Source organism: Aspergillus pseudoviridinutans (assembly GCF_018340605.1).
Source record: "Aspergillus pseudoviridinutans IFM 55266 DNA, scaffold_1, whole genome shotgun sequence".
Taxonomy (NCBI): Eukaryota; Fungi; Ascomycota; class Eurotiomycetes; order Eurotiales; family Aspergillaceae; genus Aspergillus; species Aspergillus pseudoviridinutans.
In genome coordinates, this window is record NW_025091281.1 from 434,145 (window position 1) to 457,452 (window position 23,308).

At 48.5% G+C, this 23,308-nt stretch overlaps 10 protein-coding genes across 10 annotated transcripts; 7 read left to right on the forward strand and 3 right to left on the reverse strand.

Annotated features, from left to right (window-relative positions):
- Positions 1–3,985: 3,985 nt before the first annotated feature.
- On the forward strand, positions 3,986–4,513 carry Asppvi_000163 (uncharacterized protein; the record flags this gene model as incomplete). Its single annotated transcript, XM_043296476.1, has 1 exon — positions 3,986–4,513. The coding sequence occupies one exon, from the start codon at positions 3,986–3,988 to the stop codon at positions 4,511–4,513; it is 528 nt and encodes a 175-aa protein (XP_043152411.1).
- A 2,322-nt stretch (positions 4,514–6,835) lies between these two features.
- Asppvi_000164 (uncharacterized protein) lies at positions 6,836–8,011 on the forward strand (the record flags this gene model as incomplete). Its single annotated transcript, XM_043296477.1, has 1 exon — positions 6,836–8,011. One exon carries the CDS (start codon positions 6,836–6,838, stop codon positions 8,009–8,011), a length of 1,176 nt encoding a protein of 391 aa, XP_043152412.1.
- Positions 8,012–9,578: 1,567 nt separating this feature from the next.
- On the forward strand, positions 9,579–10,159 carry Asppvi_000165 (uncharacterized protein; the record flags this gene model as incomplete). The annotated part of the gene is made up of 2 exons (XM_043296478.1): positions 9,579–9,623; positions 9,677–10,159. 2 exons carry the CDS (start codon positions 9,579–9,581, stop codon positions 10,157–10,159), a joined length of 528 nt encoding a protein of 175 aa, XP_043152413.1.
- Positions 10,160–11,071: 912 nt separating this feature from the next.
- Positions 11,072–11,448, reverse strand: Asppvi_000166 (uncharacterized protein; the record flags this gene model as incomplete). The annotated part of the gene is made up of 2 exons (XM_043296479.1): positions 11,072–11,271; positions 11,337–11,448. The coding sequence occupies 2 exons, from the start codon at positions 11,446–11,448 to the stop codon at positions 11,072–11,074; spliced, it is 312 nt and encodes a 103-aa protein (XP_043152414.1).
- Positions 11,449–14,094: 2,646 nt separating this feature from the next.
- Positions 14,095–14,508, forward strand: Asppvi_000167 (EthD domain-containing protein; the record flags this gene model as incomplete). The annotated part of the gene is made up of 1 exon (XM_043296480.1): positions 14,095–14,508. One exon carries the CDS (start codon positions 14,095–14,097, stop codon positions 14,506–14,508), a length of 414 nt encoding a protein of 137 aa, XP_043152415.1.
- A 1,017-nt stretch (positions 14,509–15,525) lies between these two features.
- Positions 15,526–16,429, forward strand: Asppvi_000168 (ankyrin repeat domain-containing protein; the record flags this gene model as incomplete). The annotated part of the gene is made up of 3 exons (XM_043296481.1): positions 15,526–15,676; positions 15,730–16,030; positions 16,084–16,429. The coding sequence occupies 3 exons, from the start codon at positions 15,526–15,528 to the stop codon at positions 16,427–16,429; spliced, it is 798 nt and encodes a 265-aa protein (XP_043152416.1).
- A 286-nt stretch (positions 16,430–16,715) lies between these two features.
- Positions 16,716–17,387, forward strand: Asppvi_000169 (ankyrin repeat domain-containing protein; the record flags this gene model as incomplete). Its single annotated transcript, XM_043296482.1, has 1 exon — positions 16,716–17,387. One exon carries the CDS (start codon positions 16,716–16,718, stop codon positions 17,385–17,387), a length of 672 nt encoding a protein of 223 aa, XP_043152417.1.
- A 666-nt stretch (positions 17,388–18,053) lies between these two features.
- Positions 18,054–18,404, reverse strand: Asppvi_000170 (uncharacterized protein; the record flags this gene model as incomplete). The annotated part of the gene is made up of 1 exon (XM_043296483.1): positions 18,054–18,404. One exon carries the CDS (start codon positions 18,402–18,404, stop codon positions 18,054–18,056), a length of 351 nt encoding a protein of 116 aa, XP_043152418.1.
- A 570-nt stretch (positions 18,405–18,974) lies between these two features.
- Asppvi_000171 (glycoside hydrolase family protein) lies at positions 18,975–19,817 on the reverse strand (the record flags this gene model as incomplete). Its single annotated transcript, XM_043296484.1, has 1 exon — positions 18,975–19,817. One exon carries the CDS (start codon positions 19,815–19,817, stop codon positions 18,975–18,977), a length of 843 nt encoding a protein of 280 aa, XP_043152419.1.
- A 1,495-nt stretch (positions 19,818–21,312) lies between these two features.
- Positions 21,313–22,125, forward strand: Asppvi_000172 (uncharacterized protein; the record flags this gene model as incomplete). Its single annotated transcript, XM_043296485.1, has 1 exon — positions 21,313–22,125. One exon carries the CDS (start codon positions 21,313–21,315, stop codon positions 22,123–22,125), a length of 813 nt encoding a protein of 270 aa, XP_043152420.1.
- Positions 22,126–23,308: the final 1,183 nt, after the last annotated feature.

Below are 23,308 nucleotides of genomic sequence, written 5' to 3' on the forward strand. Positions count from 1 at the left end.
AGTTCAGGTAAAGAAGACCAAGTCAAAGATGGAATAGAAAGTTTAGCATAATTCATTACTCAATTTATCGCTTACAAGGGATATAAGGACAATAATGATAGCCAGACTCAGAGCTACTAGTGTTCAACAAGGGCAGAGAACTCTACAATGTTTCCCATGATGATGCTAAAATTGATTTTTCTAAGAGGCCTAACAATTTTGAAAAAGCAAGCGCATCATATAACGATGAGAGCGGGTCAAATTTAGTAGAAATAGGTTGTGTCTGAGCTGATCCCAACTTGGTCATTCCGTGTACTTACAGAGATACTATATTGGGAGAACCCAACTAGAGTCTAACACGGCAAAGTAGCCAGAACCCTGGGAGGGCTGGTTTCTCCACGGGTCGGAAACAAGTCATCAGTCACAATGTCGTACAAGGGAGGGGTGATAAGCGCCTCAGAGTGTTAGTACATATTTGCCAACCGCAACACCTGAACCAGTGGATCCGCGCCTCCAATCGACCGGTCTCTCAACGGGAGCAAAAGCGGGGCTTGGGGTCGGGATACCCTTAGCAGTGATTTGCATAGCTTCTATCCTGCTATGGTACATACGGCGGAAAAAGAGGAACGGGAGACACGGCGAGGGGCATGATGAAACCCACCTGCCGACATCTATATCGCCAACTTCGCCCGTAGTCAATAACTTACCTTTCGAGATAGACGGGAACGCTATCAATGAGTTAGATGGCCAGCAGAAATCGGAGACTGACGCAAAGGCTAAGACGCCCATTTTCGAGCTAGATGCGAACCTGACCAGTCCTGAAAAGGACCAATGAGCGGACCAACGAATATATCTGGTTCGATATTCCGATAGAGACCCAAGAAGAAATTCCGTCTCAGGCCTACGAAGAAATGTCACTCGCGGATCGAGAGGAGGAATTGGCTGGTGTAGCAAGAAGAAAGGAAAGACTTCAGCATCTGGAGTCGCTTGAGGAAATGCAGGAAGCCTTGAGACAATCCTGAACTGGCTACTGCTCAAATCCCAGAGAAACGGCTGAAATGTTGCCCTCCACTTGGGTCACTATTTCCTAACTCTTCATGCGATTAATTGGAAGCATTTGCAATCTTCAAGTCCAAGATGATCTATTGTAATACCCAGACGAGGCAGTACATGCTAACGTCACGTACCGGCTTTCAGAAATCAAGCACTAAGATTAACTTCTCTTGCGCGACTTTTTTCCCGCTCAAGGAACAGGCTGCAAAACACAAAACACCTGGTTCACTTACCAGACATTTTCTACGGAAGCATATCAATCCCCCCTGGCCGGCCAGAGGGGTTGAGTGTGATGTTTGTGGTCTGAACTCCCTCACCCACGGGCCTTTCGATGAGAATCCACTCCTGATACATATCTTCTTAAATGCAGCGGGGTTTGTGGTAGATGTTGTACTTGTTGGGTATGTGGATGTTGCTGGAAAGCGCATGAGACACCGGCGTGCAGAGGAGGCTGAGAACGAGGAATACCAGAGGGTAATTCCGGAGGACGATGAGGAAGAATAGGGTGGCTTTAAGTGAAGGTTTGAGTCGATAAATTTTGAGCGCGTGGTGCGGTAAGGAGTTCCTTCCTTGATACTAAACCTTCTAATACTTTATGCAATGATGAGACATGAGTTACCATTCTGCTTTTCTTTGAAGTAAATCATCATAATCAAGTTATATCACCATATCACTGAGGTATAGACCAAGCCTTCATATTCCAGTTATACTCTTATAGAATGAGAGACACGTTCGCGCAACCTCAGCCCTGACTTTTACCATTCCTCTGCAGTGGCCTGTCTCTTCTGCTTTCTCTTGATTTTCTTCGCCGACTTTGTGCTCAAGGAGGGATTAGGCAGATCGAAAAGATCATTTTTGGGAGGATATTCAGGCAAAGGGTCTTCTTCAACCGCGTGCTCTTTGGACCAAGCATCTGCCAATTTAAGCCATCTCGAACAGTCCTGATCTAAACAGTACCCCTATTAGCATACTCGTAATTCCGGGATTTAAGTCTTGAGACGAACATACCTTTCCTTAGCAAAACTGATAATTGTTCCAGTCGATAAAATTATCACTACGGTCGGTGCCCTGGCTCCAACGAAAATTGCCATGTGGCGTGCCGTACCAAGCTGCCGCGCCATCGGACTCGACCTCCAAGGAGTAGCCACTTATGCAGTTTACTTTCCAACCTGCCATACTAGGTGAAAAGCCCCAAGCTGCGTCACACACATCGACCCCATTATCAACAGCCCAAGCGGTCTTGAGCTGCGGCCCATTCGGCGCTAAGTATATTTGGCCAACATAGTGAAGACAGCCAAGGGTTGAAGGAATGATGGAGGCTAATGCGAAAAGATGAGCCTTCATGGTGAATTGATGATTCAAGATGGGGTTTGGAATAGAGACTCTATTCTTGGCTGGAGAGGGAGACTGTATAGCTTATAGTTGCTTTAAGGGCCTGAGAGAAGAGTGAAGACGCTGTTGTTTCTGTCATCTATCTCATACTCCAGAGGCCTTATATATGTGGTTGTGTAGTGAGCTCTATACCTATCTAGATCTAGAAGCTTTCTCGAGATTACGAGAGATGACATTAGTGCTTACAGAATGAGGGGGCAAGTAGGCAAGTAAGCAAGTAAGCAACTGCACAACGCAAGGCTTGATTAGTTCTGGCCAATGAAACTACTGTGTACACGCTGATGTTGTGAATGCCTAAGTATTATTGGTGTGAAGTATGGCACTGAAGTAGCTACTGGTGTCTCTGCGCGTGACTTCATATATGCGGAAAGTATGAGCGGTTCATAGGCAGAGAGCAGATTATAAGCCCATCCCTAGGTACAGTGCATTCTTGTCCAATCGTGCTACCAACATGTCTCATCCATCAACAGCATCCTTCGGGGGCCATACTGTGAAAAGATGACAAATAAGGTCACCAGACATCACATTCCAAGTTACTACCAACTACAGATCCTCAAACCCAACAAGCCATGGCTCCTCAATTCTGTGATGACTGTGGAAATATTCTCGATGAATCGGCTAATGCGGATAAGCTCCGTGACGTATATGGTAAACATAACACCAGTACAAATGCCTTTTGTCCAACCAATATAATACTATGATAAGAATCTGCGGGTGCTCCCGGTACAGTGTTTTGAGGCGGCCATTGAGGACGACGCCAATACAATCTTTATGCACTTTGGGGAAGAGCTTGCTATGGATGAAGACACGATGAGGTCGATCGAACGAGAGCTGGAATTGTGAAGCGAAGGACCTCGGAAAGTCAATTACTTTGGGCCGGTATGCGGACCGGAAGKGCCGCAACAACCGTAGGTAGATGACCGTCAGGGTCCTGCACGTGGTCTAGACGCCAGTACGACCGCAGTCGGCCAATCGGCCAGGCCGGAGGCGCACGGTCTGGGGTGCTTGGTGCCAAGGTACATCGCCATGACAGCAGTCCTGATTTGCCGGGAGTCCCGCTTTGACAGCAGTCCTAATTTAACCACACTATAGTCAAATTCACAGCAAACACAAGTCTGGATTTACTATGAACCTGACTCGCTGATTCAACAATGTAACCTTATTCTGCAATCATGCTCAATTTTTTTTTTATCTAACTATATTGCTACGACCATCTTGATGCGGATTCGACAATGCTGTAATTGGTTTCATCGCGATCACACCGCGAAAATCACACCCAGGATCCAAGGGTAAGACGGCGACATTCCGTTGTGATTCCTAATCAGGTAGTAACCACACGCTGAGCTTACCCCAATGGTTGAAAATTGATGGTTTATAAAGCCCTTCATCTCCAGCCAAGTTCAAGTTGGGAGTTCTAACCATTGATAACCATTTCTCAGTCTATCATTCACAGGTAAAACTACGAACTAATGTACGTTCCAAGTTCTATTCTTCCATTTCTCTTGGACCTCCTATACTAACAAGGCTATGTAACAGTTCCAAGATTTTTCCTGTCGGCGCTATGAAGATCTACACTCCGCTCATCCTTCTTGCTGGATGCTTCCAGGCAACCAGAGCTTCCTGGCTTGAGCTGATCAGCATGAACTTTGACACCAGAGGCGTTTTCCACGATGACGGGGATCTCGGCTTTATTGATAGAGACTTCAATGACGGTTGCAGCCAGCGCAGAATCCCTGGCATCACGGAGTTGTGTATGGATTGGGGCCTACGTCGAGCTCACCTCTTTACAAACTCGGGAGTGCGCCACTGTTATTCACAAAGGTCACAAGCTTGGATCAGAGGAAATGGCCCTGATCAAAGACTGGGGGCCATTTGGTATTACCAGTGGACCGAGGTAGCCTGTACCTGGCCGGCCAAGAGAGCTCTACTCGACGAGACTGAGACAGTTGACAAACGTGGTATAGAGGAGGGAATACCCGAGCCTAACGAGAGGAAAAGGAGCCCCGGCTCCCCAGCTTACACTCGAAGACGCCGTACGCAGAAAGAGGAGGAGGAGAACAGGGAGGTTATCCTTAACCCACCTCTCTAGAGCATAAAAGGACTAGAGCAAGCAGGTGAGAAATCCAAGGTAGATTTGGGAGATATTTAGAGGACTTGGCTGTCTTTATGATTGCATAGATGTGGGTCTTGGTCACTGTTTCCTAACTCCTCATGCGATCAATGAGAAGCTTTTGATGTTTGCAATCTTCAAGCGAAATAGTTGACTGCTTACCATGTACTTTGTATTCTCTTGGCTTCGTCAGTTATCGGATTCCTTGGGAACTAGATGGAGTCGGCAGGAAAGAAATCTACCTTAGGTTATTCCGCTGACAAGACGGCTTCCTTAGCTTTAATTGTATTGTGCTCTTATAAATAATAAATTGTACCCGTTGACAGTAGAACATATTGCCAACTACTAGTGGACTTTGACTTATCATGAGAAATGAATATTTACTACATCTTGTTCAATCAAGTACAATACTACACAGGTCAAATTCAAAAGTGAGAACACCTTTCCAAATGTTTTAACCCGAAGATCTCAGCTCCAAAAATACGGGTCGTTTGGCAGTATGCTCCCTCTGCTGGGAGCTGTTCCGTTTCCAAAAGTTCATGCCAGTGAGCGGATAGCTGATTGATAATCAGGGCAAGGCGTCGAGTCTTGGTCAGTGGCGGCGTCGTACAAGCCAGGAATTGATGCCTTTTCCCCAAGTGACGGGCAGAGCAGCGACGTAAGTGTCAGTTTACACGTAACTGCTGATGAGCATCTAGAGAGAATGATGCGACGGGATCTACTTAAAAGTGATTTCTTTTACATGGTGGAGGCAAGATTTTCTTGGCGCTATCGCGTAGCCCTACAGGACCCGCTTTCGGGCGGTTGAGGTCCCCGGTCCCACCCACATACCTAGCTTAAACTACCATGACGAAGAATGACTCATTTAGGCTCATGCCGATCGCCCGACAAAGAACACCTTGAAGTAATGTAGAGCTCTCTAATGGTTATGTAACGCCGGGGCAGATTATGATTACTCTTCACGGCTATCCATTCCCATCTCACTTCACCCACGGCGATATCGCTAATGAATATCTGCGCGGCTCCTGCTTTCACGCCATGCAATACTAGAACTCCTCCGCTCTTTGATCCGCCGACTTGCTTCTCGTGCTGTGGGTCATATTACGCTTTGAAGAGCAACCGACATTGGGCTTCCCTCGAGTCTCTCCATTTTGAGAACACCTGGACCCTTAAGGAAGAAATAAGCCATGACAGGATTCATATATTCGATGGTTTGCAAGAAGACTCTCCTTGATCACCCTGCTCATGTCCCTGGTGCTGGTCGTCTCCGGCTCACAGCAAGTCGATAACCTACGGGCGAGTAGGAAGTGCACGACAGGTCCGAGGACGTATAAAAGCAGAGAGTGGGCCGGTTAGATCCTTGATCTTCTATGAGCGGAAGTAACGAGTCAATGAATTATCTTCATTATTAGATGCCCTATTCTATAATTTCCTCTAGAGGTCGTCAAGGAGTTTGAAGGTAAGGGAATAATTTGTGCTTTTTGTATGTGAATCACAAAATCTTAGGTGGAAGTAGAAGCGGGGCATATTAGATCGGTGATGAAAATATATTGTTTAGAATATCGATAGCAACGGAAAGACCTTGTTGTGTGACATCGTAAGAAAATGACTCAAGAGGAAGATGTGAAGCTACTGTAATCTGCGAGCAAAATGTCATTCCAGCTAATTCAAAATTGAATAGACACTGGTGGGTGTTCCATAACGACTGAATCGAAAGACTGCAGCCCCTTTTTCGAAGTTTGAAAGCGTGGAAGGACTTCAGCAAGGACAACGATGAAGAATCGTACAACGGGCGCTGCTACTCTTAGAACACATTAGATGGTAAGAAAAGTTATTGGCTGCTGATATGAGAGTGAAGACCTTCGTCCGAATTCTCGCATGGTGTCTTACTGCATCTGGACGAGTATTAAGCATAGTTGCGCTGTTGACTGTTTATAAAGAGTACAGTACATGAGTAACACACAAACTCAAGATTTACATCCCCTCTGAATCAAATGGAGCAGGTCACTTTTCTCCTTGAACGAGGAGCCCAGTGCTGCAATCTCCTTGGAGGTCATGCCCCTTCTGACCTCTGCCGCCTTCGCGAAGCCCATTTCACCACGGAAACCAACGAGGGCAGCAAACAGAGCCATAATAGCACTCTTTGGATCATCCACCAATTTAGAGAGTCCCCTCCACTGTACCCCGCGTTAAGGTTACATTCACAGCCGGCCTTGCTATATTAGGGCCGCTTCTTCCTCGGCCACCCCTGGCCCACATGCTTACATTTCTTTCCCGTTCTCCCAGTCTTTGCCATTCATCATGGGTCTCATCTCTGGTGACAGTCTCTTAAACAAGAAATATAATGAACAGGATTGTTTGCTTGCTGTTCGTGGCCAACAAATTCCGAAGGGCCTGGGAGAAAAGATCACTCAACTATGTGTCGTGCGCGGAATCCGATATCATCCTGGCTTTGCCACGGAACTTTGTGGATTATTGTCCAAATTCACTCGTGCACTGAACGCCAGAGATATTATGAGTGATAAGATCCCTGAGATGAGCGACCCTGATGAGTTCCCTTACTGCATCTGGTACCCGGAGACCGCGAAGGAGGAAACTTACCGCGCTCTTGCCAGACGCTATCCGCAGATGAAGTACCTGATAGGTCGGGCCTGCGCTGTTGCTGGTTATGTGAATCTTTTCAGAGAGTTGGACCTCCTACCTGAAGCGCATATTGCAGAAGAGGCGCGAGAGAGCAAACAGTGGGAAATCTATGAAGCCATCATGGCAGCAGATCTACGCTATAATGCCATGGACGACTACACAAGGGCTGTATTCTCCAAGCCGGTTCCAGGATGCTTAAACGCAGACACTGCGGTACGCTCCTATCTGGATTTGAAGACAAAATTCCGTAAACCACCCCCGTCCCCCTACGACAGTGACACAGACGAGGACGAAGATGATTATTTTGATCACTTCTCTGCACTCAGAGACCCTAGCCTTTTTGACATCACGGAAGATGATCGGATTGATGAGTTCACATCGGAGCCGCCGCCCCTGCAAGAAGATGACGTGACACACCTTCTCTATACGCCGCTGCCAGCTGATTTGCCGACAATGAATAAGGACCTCTTAATCCTCATGGCAGCATATTACGGTAATATCGAACGCTATGCTCGCCTGCGTCGACCTGGCAGGTGGGTAAAGTGCGAGGTGAGCTGTGTCGTGCGTGGCATCTACCACAATTCCATGTTCGCCAAATGGTGGTCTCTTCTACCCGGGCAGTGGGACCCAAATATTGAGAGGGCGATCTATGCACGCTTCATCATGAATAACGACCTTTCTCAAATCATGCCAGAGACCAAAAACCTCCCATGCTGCATATGGTATCCTTCCTTTCCTCATGTGGCGACTTGCAAGGAGCTCTTTCGGCGTGTACCCGTCATGAAACCGGCTATTGCGAGGGTCTGCATCCTGCGCGATTACAGCGACCTCTAGGACGTGCTTGATGCTGACCCGGATGTAAATCTGATGGATGACGCTCGAGAGAGTCCGAATCCAAAGTACCTCCGCGATCTTGAAGCGAGAATTTCAGAACGCGGCTGCCGCGATTTCGGAAACGACGGGAATTACTGGATTCTGCCACGAAAATTGATGTTCGAGCACACATCGACTTACGTCTATGAAAATGTCTGGGATAACCCCAATGTGGACTTTTGATTCTGGAGTCCCGTACAACGGGAGATTTGCCAGCATGGCCCATATCGAGCTGAGCGTCTGTGTGTCAGATGAGCTGAAGAAAATTGCCATCGCACAAACGAAGGAAATAGGAGGACCATTTCGCGTGAACGAGTATTATGACTCTTCGGGGGAGGAGGATAGACATTACACTGAATCAACTTAGTCATAGCCACCTGCGTTTGCTCTCATAAGATTGTATGTGGATTACGGGTGCTGCCTCTTGGATATCTCAAGGTCACTGACCGATTGCAGTCCGTCAAGAATGGCCGGATGCTGTGATTTGACGACTGCATGTACAATCGAGTTTTTTTATCGAGAATCTGGAGGCGTGTCAGCACCCTCCTGGAGGAGGAAGTGCGACGCTGCAAACGATGAGCGCCATTATATACCTTTCTGGCCATTGCCCCAGCCTAGCTATGTGAACTGGAGTGCTGTGATCAAGGTGCATGCGGCCCCCAAAGTGATCCTTGGAGTTCATGTCGCGAGCCGGTAAGGGATCCTGCATTACTCTGCCCAAACCATGCTTGATGCTCGTGCTGTAAGCACTAGATCTGCGTGGTCTCGTCATCGCGTCGCATTGCACTTAGACGATAGCCCCCAAGTAGGGTACAGCCGCAGGAAACAAAGCCGACTACCAGTCTATGACAGATACTATAGGCTTGCTGATCTCTGGGCCTACAGGCTGACCGGACTACGTCCGAGACAACAAGGAAACTACAGGTCCAGAGTACCCGAGATCTGGACAGGGTAGCCAATCCTACTCCCAACGCAAGCTAAGAGCGCACCAACAAAGGGAAAGGCACAAAGGGAACTGGCAGGGGGGCAGAGCGAACAGCTGTAACCATATACGCTCCTATCTAAGGCTGTGATATAGAACGTGCTCCGTATAGCGCTTTTTGCCTCTCCATAAAGAGAGAATGTTTGAGAGCATCCAAATGTACCGTTGGACGAGCCAATGGCCGAGATCTGGCAGCATATCTCCCTCCTCTTCCAATCTATTATGTCTTAGACGAACTGGAAAACAAGCTTCTGCTTGAGACAAAAAAGGAAAAAGGAAAAAGGAAATATGTGCGTAAGGATAAAGCAAAATAGACTTTCAGGCTAGCGATCAGCCTTATCCTTCGCCCCATAACTGGAACCGCTAATGCATCTCCACCGCGGCTGTGTGATTAGGGATCGGCAGACAACAACCGGTTGCTCAAGTGACGTAGGCTGCCAGCGTCTTACCACCCCGGCAGCACCTCCAAGTCTTCCACCTAACACCTCCATGTTTCCTCCCAACTGTAATTCAACGACAAACATCACAAGGGGCAGTTCACTCACAATGAGCCTTATTCCCGTCATCTGCACCCACGAGGTGTCACCTACTGTACGGAACCCTGTCGGACCCGGGTGGAAGCTCATTCTAACTGACAGTGATAGGTTATCACATCTATCCTATCGACAGCGTATGAGGCTTCAAGCAAAGTTGATTCACCTCCAAGCCTTATCCTTGTCACGACAGCCGACCCGGCTGAACTCCAGAGGTACACATATGGCTCTGTCACCAAGCCGCCGGTTGAGTCACTCCAGTATCCATTCCTCGGCTGGGACATAGGCAAGATCGCCCAGTTCCTACAGGAGAACGCATCAAATACCGTAGTAGATCATACTACGTTCCTTGTCGCCGACGAGAAAACAGCCTCGGATGAGGATACCCTGCTCCTTGTTTACAGTATTGAAGATTCGCAGGAGAGTATACGGCTCTCCGCTGCCTATGCCAACAGTCAGGCGGTGTCGGTCTCGGTTGCGACCACGGATGTGAACGAGATGCGAAGCGTGGCGGATGATGATGGGGTGTACAGAGGGGGCCCGCAACGCCCGCTGCCACAAAAGGGTGGGAAGGCACCCAGGAAGCAGCTGTAAATACGATAGTGCCTTCACATTGTGAATAATACTGCTATAGCTGCAGACGGACTCAAGCTAGCGGATCAATGTAACCGCCCAACAACTGTAGTTCACAATCTCGAATCGATGCTTTTCACCTTCTGGCATTTTATCCACCTCCACCTCGAAGCCCGGTTCAATCGAGAGCAAAAATCCCATTTCTGTCAAGGTAGGCAAATTATAGCAAGGTTACGAGGCAAGTCAAGGAGCTAATGCAAGTCTCTACTGCTCACCCATGCCAGCCTGGTCAAGCCAACGCAGCGTCAGAACAACCGCCTCCTTTGCTTTACAAGGGGACATCAGCCTTGCTAAGATAAATGGCAGCTTCCTAAACGCAGCTGTCATTCAGGCGCGCTTCTAGACGGTTCATTCAGCAAACCTTGGCCATTTAGTGAATCTGACCGAGCTGCGGAGAACAATTTGCACCGACTGAGTGATCATTTACCAGGTGGTAGACACAAAGCTGGAAGCGTACATAGGAATTTCTGATATACAGCGCTGACGCGGAAGAAAATAAGCGTTCGTGAGTAGCTTAATTTTGACCTTACGCATATCGACCGCGAAGCTCCGCTCGACGTGGGACCGAAAATAAAAAAGTGTTAACTTGAGGAAGTGGACAAGCGAAACAAAGAGTTTTCCCAGTGTGGCCTCCCCCTTTCTCCAGGTTTTCCGGTTTAACAGTGGCAGAGCGAACGATAAATCCATGAGATTGCAGCCCTCTTCTAAAGATCTTGGTCCGTTAGTCGTTTCTGCTTAACTCCATGTTGAGAGGCAAGGGGCCTAGATCAGAATGAACTTACTGGATTTCTCGACAGCAACACTAGATCCTTCAGCATTGTCCGGGGGCCTAAACCATTAATATTAGTTTTTCGTCGTATGCCTGAGACGCTCTCACTCGGACCATTCTACCCTATCCTCATGTGTCGCCGTTCGCCTCACATCTAGGCGTTTGTCGTCATCCCCATCCCCGTTATATCCAGACTGCTCACAGATGGCTTCTATAAGCATCAGGCTGACCAGGGTCCAGGCGAAGGGCTCGACCTGGGGACGGCCCACCCCGGTCGCCCTGGTCACCTTGTTAAGCGACCGCTCTACACAGGAGATTAGTTACTTGCAGCCATAATTATTGCGTAGCAGGAGCTGAACTATGACTTACTGACAGCCTCGGGCACTATTGTCGCCTTATAGATAGAGATATCCATAACTCGATCTTTGCCCAACTTGAATATCTCGCGGACTTGATTCTCTCGAAGGCTACCGATGGCCATCGGCTTTCCTGCCTCTGGCCCGGCCTCAATCTCGCTGATAATGGCCTTTAGCTGGTCCTGCTTATCCTTAGGCAGGTGCTTTCTGCTGTCTCTTGCCCATGATTTAGGGGCTTCTACTGGCCTATAGACCAGCACAGCATCGGCGGAGTTCTCCTGGGTGGAGTCGGAAGCGCTATCAGAAGGGATTCTGGAAGGCGTGATGAGATAGGATGAGTATTCTCTTGATAATATGATTATCTTGTGCTTGATGGACTATCAAAAAGAAAGTGGGATGATTGCATAGAAATCTGGAGTTTAAGAATTGGGATGAATGCTATCTTTCCCTTGGTCTTATGTTGCAGAGATATGGAAGTAAGAAGTTTGGTTCTGGGGGAGGTCTACCCTTATGTCTAAAGAGATGCAGCGAATCTATTATTCACTACTTAGTGCGACTGAGAATATGAAGCTAGTGAATAAATCATGCAAAAAGTGAATATTTTGGATGAATCATGATGTCAGAATAGCGTCTTCGATCCCAGTTGTCCATTGATTGTTCATCACCTCCACGCATGTAGTGGTATTCACAGGCCATTCAAGAGATACATTCGAAAGCATCCCTTCTAAGTTTTAATTGCAAAATGAGTCGAGTTCTCAAACTACTGAAGAGTTCTCAGCCTGAGAAAGGCAGTTTTGAGTACTGGGAGATGAAACTTAGAAAAGCAGAGGTTCCACAGGATTATGCACCATTCCTCCAGTCAGACATGGACATATTTGACAAAGCGMGGTTAATTTACAGAATCAGCCTTCAGAGAGGCTTGCCGGACAACCTATTCGGTCACCAAGAAGAGGTAGAAAGACTGGCAACGGGACTGGATCGAAAAGATAAAAGATTAGCCGCTCGTCTTATTCGCTTCTTCCAGTACCACACACGACCGCCGGATCATTCTGTGTTGGCTTGGTGTCAGAGTCTCCTTGAGATGGAGAGACGTACCCGGCGCATTGTTCAAGCACTGATCTTCTTGGAGAAAAGGCTGGAATGGGCGCGTCATGCTCTCACCCAACAATCGGACTCGGAATATCGCCGGAAGATGGAATCACAATTGAATGACACGAAAAAGCATCAAATACGTCTTGAGGTCGTGTATGCGCAGTGCCGGAGTGATAAGTGCGACCTCGTATGGCATATGCCTAGTGGTCTCTTTTACAGAGCATTCTTCTCCTGGAGAGTCAACCGCAAGTGGTATCTGTGTACCTCGCTGATTGACGATTGTGCAGCCCGGGGAGGCTGCTGCTCTAGAACTTGTGGCTGCTGTTTGCACAAGAGAGAGACTGGTAGAATTCCTAATCGATTCCATTGCACTGAATTTTGCCCCTGTTGTCTCGCTACGAATGGGCTTTCACCTTCCGACCACATCCCGGATATTGACGTAAAGGTCGAAGAAGATACAGTCAAATTCAATGTCATCTACGGGCAGGATCTATACAGCCGTCGAGTATACCGCGCTTATATCTGGGGAGTAGATATCATCGACGAGATCGAGGACTGAGGGTGGAACGTGAAGTGGTTGCTCTTGTAGCTTTGCTGAATTGATCTGATCTGTACTTGCTGGGTGATTTAAAAGCAAATGATTTTTTGAATACTTGCCCTGACATATATCAAGTCATTGGATTTAGTACGTTCTCGCCCCTTTTGAATTGAATCCATGATCTTCTCTAGCACTTTGTCCTTGTGGGTCCAGGCACCATCTGGTCATAACTTCTCATCTATTCCACCGCTCGACAGTCCACCATCCTCTACCATCGTCACCGCCACCATCACGATTGGTTGTCAAGGTATCTTTTAGCGGAGGGGAATATGCGTGGCAGATTGACTGCAATGCCACATCGGACCCTCTGACCAGTAGGCCATTATCGCTAAAGGTTGGTTTACAAAGACTGCCCGGCAAAGAGGCTAGCGAGCAATATGCGGATTTGCGAGAATGTTATCCGTACCAGCTATGATTTCCGGTCATATCACCCGGTATACGTTGATGAGTCTGGATATGAGCAAGGGTTGGTTCAGACGGACAGGTTGGCCACTACCCAGCAAGGTTCCCAAGCAAGTGTCAACCATGACTAATGATATCAGATACTTCCTACATACGCCTGGTGTAGGATTGTTCTTTCGTGTCTTCAGCGAAGATCACCGGACCGCACACCCGCACGAGGCCAAGGCCAAAAAGTGGGAGGGGGTAGCTTGGTTTCTGAGACGTCTGCCATGTTTGCATTCATTGCGACGGGTCAGGGTAAATGAAATCTGTCTGACCAGCCATAGGAAATCGATTTGAGTCATGAAAAGATTAGGCGCGGCCAATGAGAAGTCTGATACGCGCCCGTCAAATCCCCCGCTCCTCTTGGCGGCCATCTGACATCAGCCCCTAATAGAGCTTCTTGAGCTCCAACGTGGATTTCAATTGCGCATTCTAGCATATTCTCGTGCCTTCTAGCATATTCTCGTACCTTCGCGCATTTTCGATGCACTTTTACGACGACTAGATCAACGTGTGACTCGTGAGTCAATGGTAGATATAAAAAGAACTATTTATTGGCATTGATTCCTGTCAGCAACTCCCTTTCCTACACACTTATTTCATTTGCTAATAGCTTCTTATCTAATATCCAACCGAAATGCCTTTCAAAGTCCTCGTTTACGCCTACCGGAAGCCGGGGGTTTCCCCGGAAGATTTCAAGAATCACTACGAAGCGCACATTGATCTCTTCAAGCGTCTAACCGGCGATGATTTCCCGCTCTCCCATAGGCGTATCTACATCGCTCGTAGTTCTGTCGAAACTACTTTTGATGGCGCCTCCTCTCGCAACACGACAACTCCAGCAACCGTGATTGTCGGCCAACAGTCCGACTACGACTTTGACTGCCTAGCTGAACTTACATTCTCTGATCAGGCGGCGTGGGAAGCTTGCGTGGCAAAAGTCCGTTCCCCGGAGATCGCGGCTCAGATTGCAGCAGATGAAGATAAGTTTTATGACAGCTCTAAGACGGGCGTTGTGGTTATTGGGGATGTCACAGAGACCACCAAATGAGATTTTGCTTGATATGACTCGGGGCCCAGGACGTTTGCAGAGAAGTTATATCCTTTAGTCCTTGAGACAGCCAGTAAAGTCCTTCGTCATATGACCTTATTGGATGCCTGATACCTCCCTACGGAAGGACTGTATCTTCAACAGATCTTCCTCTCTCGGGCCTACCTAGGCTTACGTGGCTCGTATTAGCCTACTTCGGATGCAACATCCACCTACCCTGAGTTTGTATTTGCTTCTTCCCGATCTCTCTCATCCGATTCATGCCATTTCTTCATGTCAATTCATGCTGTTTTGTTCTATGGCATTCGCCTGATCTAATTAAACCCCTCTTTTCTGTATGTAAAACGAGCGCGGGCGAACGCTTCGTGCGATGGGGAAGATGAGAATGGTGGGCGATCTGGTCTCGCCAGGGCTTCTGGTTTATTCTCTTTGCACGAATCATTCTGTCAGAATCTCTACGGGATTGTACAGAGGTTTACGGTATCATAGCAATGATTCATTTATTACTATGGCCATAACAATACAAGCACGCAGGGGTTTGTTGAAGTAGTAACTAAATTTAGATTTGAGTGTTTCAAGTTAGGGTTCGGGAAACAGTGAGAATATATGCGGTAATCTGATTTCGGATACTGCTGTAAACCTCGAGGCCCGCACTGTACGCGCCTGCGGCTAAAGCCAGGTCCTCGCCACGTACCTCATCTCAGCTTTGTGCTGGCCAGTCACTGTATAGATATAGGTTGGCAGGTTCTCGTTTTAATTTCTCCCTTTAAAATACGCTTTTTTAGCAGTGCTATAGTTAATATCATGTTGGCGTTGAAATGCAGGACACGCAGATATTGAGGAGTATAAATTATCTGTGCCAGGTGCACCCACACCGGAAACGGTGTGGGTGTGCTGCCGACACGGATATGAGTGACTTAGTACAAAACCTTCCTTGCATTAGTTTCCCGCCAAGTTAGAAAAGTCGATTGGTCTTCTCACAAAAAGTGCCCACTCTACATTACCCCAAGTATGAATATGATCGCCGTTCTCCCGCCTGAGATCCTCCACGATATCCTCGGCCGCACCACCCCCAGCTGGAGATGGGGCTGGCGCTGGAAAAAGTGCAGGAGGGTGATGCTCGCCCGCGCGGATCTAACTTGGTTTCTGAACTTACGACTCGTCAGTAGTACGTCCCTAGACTCTATCAAACTAATCAGGATGGCTTTGTTAACCGTACAGAACAACTCCACGATATCGTGATCGACCATTTCCTCACAGCAATTAGAGTCGGGCTCATCGATCGCGAGCTTCCCATTTGCCATGGGGCGCCGACTCCGTCGACGATGGCAATGGCAAGACGGTTACTATGTTCGCTTGTGGGGCGTAGTTGTGACTTTCAAGGGTTAGCGACGAGAAGTGTTTACCCGCTTGCCAACACGATCAATGCGGGGGCGGACGGGGTCGTCGAGTTTTTCTCGCAGAGGAGCGATATTGACCCCGGGGAGCTCCGAACGAGCTATCTAAGCGGGATGATATCAATGTTTGTCGGCCTGGCGGGGACTAATTTTATCTATCGTGTCCTGGCTCCGGCAGGGGCTGGGAAGAAACTATGGATGATGGTCTCGACTACGAAAGGGACGGATGGAGCGGTGCCGCATTGATGGCGACTGCGTATTTGGGGAGAATCGACGATATGGAGGCGCTGCTTGCGTGGCGTATTGAGAATACTGCTGATCCGAATAAGTCACTCCATCTACCTCTTATGACGGCTGCGTTCGGTGGACAAGAGGAGAGCGTACGGCTTCTGATCGACAAGGGTGTCAACATAAATATACGTACTGTCGGAAACGGGGATACTGTGCTGCATTTGCTGCCTTGGGAGGGCATGCATCTCTTGTCAAGTATCTTCTGGAGGCTAGAGTGGACGCTGACGTGGTGAATGACGCTGGTGATACGCCGCTTCTTTGGGCTGCTGGGGGAGGACACGCGGATGTTGTGAGGGAGCTCTTGAGGATGGGAGAAGTGATTATTGGGACCGTTTAAATAGAGCACCGCTGATCTGGGCTGCCGCAAGAGGATTTGACAATGCGGTTGAGGAGCTATTACTGACACCAGATATCAACGTCAATACCATGGACGGAGGGGTGGATCTTTTGGCTAAACCTATATACCATGCAGGATCTGCAGGGGTTCCTGGGATGACTCCATTAGAAGTGGCTGCCATTATGGGCAGGGGAGACGTCTTTCAGAGCCTTTTTCATCAATCGGAGGATTACAGGGAGTTGTCCACTCTCTTTCCACGCGCGCTGATGGGCGGCAAGGCCAGCATTGTGAGGACTATAATCGAGGCATTTCCCAACACACTGGAAAACTACGAGTCCAGCTACAATGAGACGGCTTTGCTCCGTGCCGCCGAGGATGGAGGTGAAGAAGTGGTTCGATACCTGCTTTCTCTCAACACGACCCCCATCAATTATCAGGATCGCGACGGTAAGACTGCTTTATACTTTGCTGTCGAGTCACGGGATCTCGGCAAAGTCATAGCTCTTCTAGAGCATCCCGATATACACGTCAATCAGAAAACGAGCGAAGATTGCCACTGTCAACCACTGCTCCACTGCGCAGTTAACCAACATTGTGTGGATGCCGAGATCATGAAGACTTTACTAGCTCAACCTGATATAAATGTCAACTCTCGAGATCTGTGTGCCAGGAGTCCCCTCGCTTCAGCGGCTTTCAACGGGAAAGCTGAACTGGTGCAGCTCCTCCTGCAGCGACATGATGTGGATTTATTCCCCGTGGATAACTGTGGAAACACCCCGTTGCTTCTCGCCGCCGAAGAAGGAGAAATTCACATTGTGAATATGCTATTGAAGGTACCAGGTACGGATATTTAGCACAGAAATCGACGGAACATTACAGCGCTGGCGTTAGCGGCGGAGTCAGGTCACACAGAGATTGTGAGATGATTGCTCGATCAGGACCTCAAGGTAGCAAAGGAAATTATATGGGATGCGATGGAAAACACGAAAGAGGCTTTGGTTGCTATTCGGAGGACACCAAGAAATTTTCTCGGTTCTGAGAAGAAGAGGGTTGCGCAGGAAAAGAGGATGGAGGAGGCGTACAAGCTGCTTTCAGCCGGTCTGGATAGAATGGGTTTATGATTGTTTATACAGATGGTAACGAAGCAAAATGCAGAGGAATTGAGCGCTCGGGTGCTGTGCTCTCAGTTGACTACCAATCTTATCAATCGTAGGCGTACGCGAGTTATCCGTTTAGTCTGGAGTCCCAGAACTGCTTCAGAAACCAGCCACACGTTTTAGAAGGGGACTTTCAGTTCGATTCACTGTACGTCGGAGAATGTACGAAACCCCTCCCAAATACATCAACCCGGGCCTACGGTAATCCTGCCTCGGTTGTATCGACTGGTCGCTTGCAGTACATCGAGACAGTCAATAGTCCTCGCCTTGCATGGCCCAGAGAGCCTCTAGATACACATCCATCCTAACGCCCTTCCGTAGATTCCGCACTAGTTCCCTTTCCTGAATGCCTCCACTTCAATCTCAATCAACATTTGCGGAAAGGCCAGCCGAGGAACGGCAATAGCAGTCCAAATAGGCCAATAGGCCGGTGGCAGGCACACGCGCTTTAAGCCTCTCGGCCACAGAGTCGTACGATGACCCCATATCGACATGATAAGAGCGAACAGAGTAGACATCCTCCCAGCCTCGCAACCCGCATTCCTGGAGGACCCGGTCGACATTCTGAAACGCGAGATCGACTTGACCTCGGACACCGTTGGCATCCAGCTCGCCACTTGCCGTCCAGCCACCCTGGCCAGAGCACTTGACAATGTCAGCGAAGATGACTACTTGGGAATAGTGGCACAGGTCGCTGTGTTTTGACTGGCACATTTGTCGTTGATGTATGATAGTGTGGGCATGGTTATTGGGTCTGTTGATTCTGTGATGCAGTGGTAACAGGAGTGTTCTTGATTTCGAAGGAAGAAAAGTAGGATGAAGTTGAGTTCCTGCTACTGTCGCTCCTTTTGTATGGAGGATATGAAGAGTTCATCAAGCAATCCCAATCTAAAATTTGGCTATATTCAGGCCTGCAGGATCTTTATTGGAGAAAAAAGGTATTCTAGCCGATGAAGCGCGCGAAACAAACGTCTAAACGGCCCAACTCTATCTGATAAAAATCATTTTCTACCACAGAAAATGACATGTTTTATTGTGCAGATGTCAAGGCAAGTATGGAATATTTGGAATACGAAAGTAAAGGCGTAAGTACATTTCAACGTAAAAGACTTGCCCAACAGAAAATACAGAGGCTTGTATACCGTCTATCTCATCGTCTACCCCCGCCCAGACCTCTCCACCCTAGATACTACTCACTTTGCCTAAGCAAAGATCAGGATCAGGATAAACGGAACATTGAAGGGTGTGAAATAAGACCCTAAGGAAGCATTGGAAGTTGAGACCTTAGACCGTGCGGTTCCAAATGACGTCCCGTTTTCCCTCCACATAGGGAGTTGTGTAAGCCTGACCCGCAGCGTTGAGGCTTCGGCCGTTTAAGAGGAAGCCATCAGCGCACATAAAGTAGGCGTAACGACTCACGGCATTCTGAGCATTGAGCCAAGGAATGACCTCACTCAGAAAGGCGGCTGAGCCGGATGAATCGCCGCCGTTCATATCACTGTTTAGCGCGAATTCAGTTACCCAGATATGTTGTATATTGTGTTGCTTGGCAAGCTGGATAGCCCGCAAGACAAAGTCCTTGAATTCTTTTGCTGTCTCCCCGTACCAATGAACCGCCACAACCCCGATGTTGCAGTCTGTGCAACAGCTCAAGAAAGAGTTCATCCAGTTCAGACCCTGGTTGGTACCCTCGCCGTTTGTCACGGCGGGAGAAACAAGGGTGGCCTTGTTAAAAAGCGGCGAGATGTACACTTTATAGTAGGATGCGGCGGTCGAAGGGGATAGATTAGCCTGGGAAGAGTCGTCCGGCTCATTGAAGCCGAGGATGTACTTGGCGCCGTTGGCAAGAGCTAAATTGATTGCTTTTGACCAGCCACTGAACATTTTTGGTCCGTGGAGCATTGGAACGAACTCGACACTGGGCGGTAGAGGACCGCGAGTGAACATGTCCCAATCGTAGGCCCAGCGCACGGAACCTGTAATGCTCAGGGGTCCAACCAGAGAAGGATCAGTATAGGCTGCCCCAGCCTTAGGACATGGCGTAGTTGAGCAGACAGTTGGTGTCGTGACGGGTATAGCACGACTGAGACTTAGGGGAATAATAACAAAGGCCCACTGGATCCGCATGATTCTGAAGATAAATAGTTCAAAGCTAAGCTCTAAGTGAAAAGAAGTTGAATTCAGAATTGAACAAAACTGAGAAAAGGCTCCTTTGAAGCCTCATTAAATACCCTCCGCTAAGTAAGCAGAGTTATTGCTGAGCACTGATGCCATCCAGACTCCAGGGAATGGAGCGCCCCAGATCTACTGCTGGCCCCTGGCTGAACCCTTGACTGCCGTGGAATAGGAAACCTAATCCATCCCACCCCCTCTGCTAAGTACAGTTATGGCTAAGCACTGATACCATCCAAACTCTAGGGAAGAGAGTGTGGCGAGTGCCCTAGATTAACTGCTGGCCCCTGGCTAAACGCTTGAGTGCCATGGAATGGGAAGCCCTAATCCATCCTACCCCCTCTGCTGGGTAATTAGAGTTGTGGCTGAGCACCGATACCATCCAGACTCCAGGGAACGGAGTGCGACAAGTGCCCTAGATTAACTTCTTGCCCCTGGCTAAATTCTTGGGTGCCACGGAATGGGAAAACCTAATCTGTCCCACCCCGAAAGCAAAACAGCTGTGGCAGAGTGTGCCATTTGGGAATATCTCTCGCAACGCGCCACTATAGGATACTGTTGACTGCGTAAAATAAATCGCGCAACTAACTAAATGAAGTGGTGCCTAGGGCCATAAAATTGGACTATTGGTCTCTTAAAGTAAAGTTCGCAGTGGAGGATAATGGATGATAATTAATTTTTGGCAGCGGCGGATGCGGATGTAGCCAAGTCTAGACTCCACGTGGGAAAATGATCACGCCACAATCTTATCAGTCCTATGGACCAGTCAGACAACCGACCCCTGGCTAGGCCTGCCTGCGCCACTCCTGCGCCACATCTCCTACTGTTCCCTAACGGTCAAACTCACTTAGGGTCACGAATCATCATCAGCCATCACTTATCGTCCTATCGCTACAAGGTAGATTCAGCGTTAACGACCTGATAGGACAACACATTTACAGTTCCTTCTTACTGAGATGCGCGATTCTTCAGTAAAATTAGAATTTTGCAATAATCCCAGTCTGAAATCAGCATTTCTCTCTTCTCTACCGTTAGGCCACTGTATCTACGTGGACGGGGCACCAGTGAGATCCTAGCTGCGCTGCGCTATTGAATATCTCTTTACTTTATTGGTACACTAATCAAGATGTACCATTGGGGTTTACGGCCACGCACACCTAGTGGGAAGACTGCAGCTTAGACGTATCGCGCCGGGCGTAGGGTGCAAGGCGAAAGATAGATCTAAACCTGCGTACCTTTGCCTGTACTAGTTAGCGGATATCCCACAGTGGCGTATGCTGGGCACTATAAAGGGGAAGGCGAAAAAGAAAGAGTTCCCCATTCTTTTACCTGATCTCTGGGAATGGAGAGGCCAATGGTATTTAAAGTAACGATCTCTTAGTTTCATTCATTTCTGAATTCAACTTCTTTCCACTGGGGCTTAGCTTTAAACTATCTCATCTTCAGAATTATGCTCATCTGGTTGGCCTTTCTTATCATTCCCCTAAGTTTAAGTGGTGCTATACCCCTCACGACACCAATTATCGGCTCAACTACGCCATACCTCAAGGCTGGGACTAGGTCGTCAGCTGCAAAGCCCTTTCCTTCTAATTCTAATGCGAACTGGTTTGATGTGTCCTCAAGTCCTGAATTCTCTAGGACAGGGTTTGGTGGCACGTCCCATTCGACTGGCCACGATGTGAGCTACAAGGGAAACATTGGTATCCCATACGGCAGCAACATCATCGAGGTGACTTCATCCGATGCCCACCATTACAAATATGTCGTGCAGTTTCAAGGTTCCAACACAAATGATTGGGTTGTTGTGATTTGGAACAAGTACAGCACTGATGGCGTCATGAATGGGTGGTACGGCAAAGCCTGCAAAAGGTTCACACTGCGTACCGGACAAGTTCGATATTTTGCATTTAACGATGACTCTCAAGGTGGCTGGGCAGCTGCTCCGGGAAGCTCAATTCCAACTGACTCCACGGGTGCCTACGCCTCCACTTGGGGTGAGTTTGATTTCGGATCCTCTATCAACTCGGGTTGGTCAGGGTTTGACGTATCTGCTATTGTCGCTCAAAATGCCGGATTCCACGTACAGGGTATGGAAATCTGTGATGTCCTCGGAAGAACTTGCTCCTCCATCACGTCGAACGCTGCTTTGGTCAGAAATGCCTATACGAATGAGAATGGTAATATCGGCGGCATTGGAGGCAATATTCCGGCTGGTCCTGTTAGGCTCTCTGTGACGATTGACTATGGCTCTAAGCATGACTAAGCCTTTGGCTTTATTCCCATACGATGTTTGCATAGCCTGTATTTAGCAGGTCATTGATTGCACTCTCCAGTGTGCCGAGTTGCTCAGTCTTCAACCAGTAGGCTTGAATGTAGGAGAAAGCAGGGATCAAAGGAGACACACGGGCCTTGTCGGGCCGGTTGACTATACACCTTTTGACATATTAGCTATCCCTGAGGACGGGGGAAGGGGTCATTGAATTTCTCACCGAAGCGGGGTCCGGACAACGACCGAAGAAAAGTCTGACGTCATGAAAGGAAACGGGCAAGGCGACATCATCCTCCTGCATTACGTATCCAAACCTCTCATAATGACTCAGTTGATAACTGTTATGGGAAGCGGTCCTCCAGGTGTGGGAAGGACTTCGACAGCAGGAACAATCTCAGAACGACTTCAACGACCGCTCTACTCGATGTCATTTCATTATGTCGCCGACAGCCTCTGCGCAGGATATTTCGGTGAAGAGGTGTAGACATTCGGATAAACGGAAGGAATCACAATCATAACTAGCTCCCAGCTGTCAGTAACTAGCAATAAGCAACGAGGTGAAGAGCCCACCGGATTTTGTCCTCAGTATAAGACTTGAGATAAGAATCAATAAGGTTTGAGATAAGAATCAGAATCCAGCGCACGTATGCCCTCCATAATCATCTGGACTGAGAAGATATACAGCCTAAGCTTCACGCTGCAGCCCTTTTTATGCAATCACCAGCCCTGCAGGCAACTCAGAACCCAAGGAACAAATCGGGCGAGCGGATCGTGCACGCGATCCTACAAGCTGCCACAGAGGTCCAAGCCAGGGGGAATCGCGCTCTGTCTCCAATAGTTGCCAGGGCACTGCAACAATCCTGGAAACGACACTACGGATCGACTAGCCAAGGACGCTGCGTGCCCAGGCAGAACTCACCCATTTCGCCCGCTACTCTCGAGGGAGAATGCACCCCTACGGGCAATATTCTCAATCAGTGGGAGCGGGAATGGAGATGGTCCAGCAAAGGCGGCCACCTACGGAAGATTGACGGCACCCTACCAGCAACCTACACGAGGAGGCTATATGGGAGCCTGCCTAGGAACCGGGCGTACCTGTTAACACAGCTACGCACAGATCATAATTGGTTATCTACCTACGCCAAGAGCTTTGGCTTCCGCGATGACGACCAGTGCA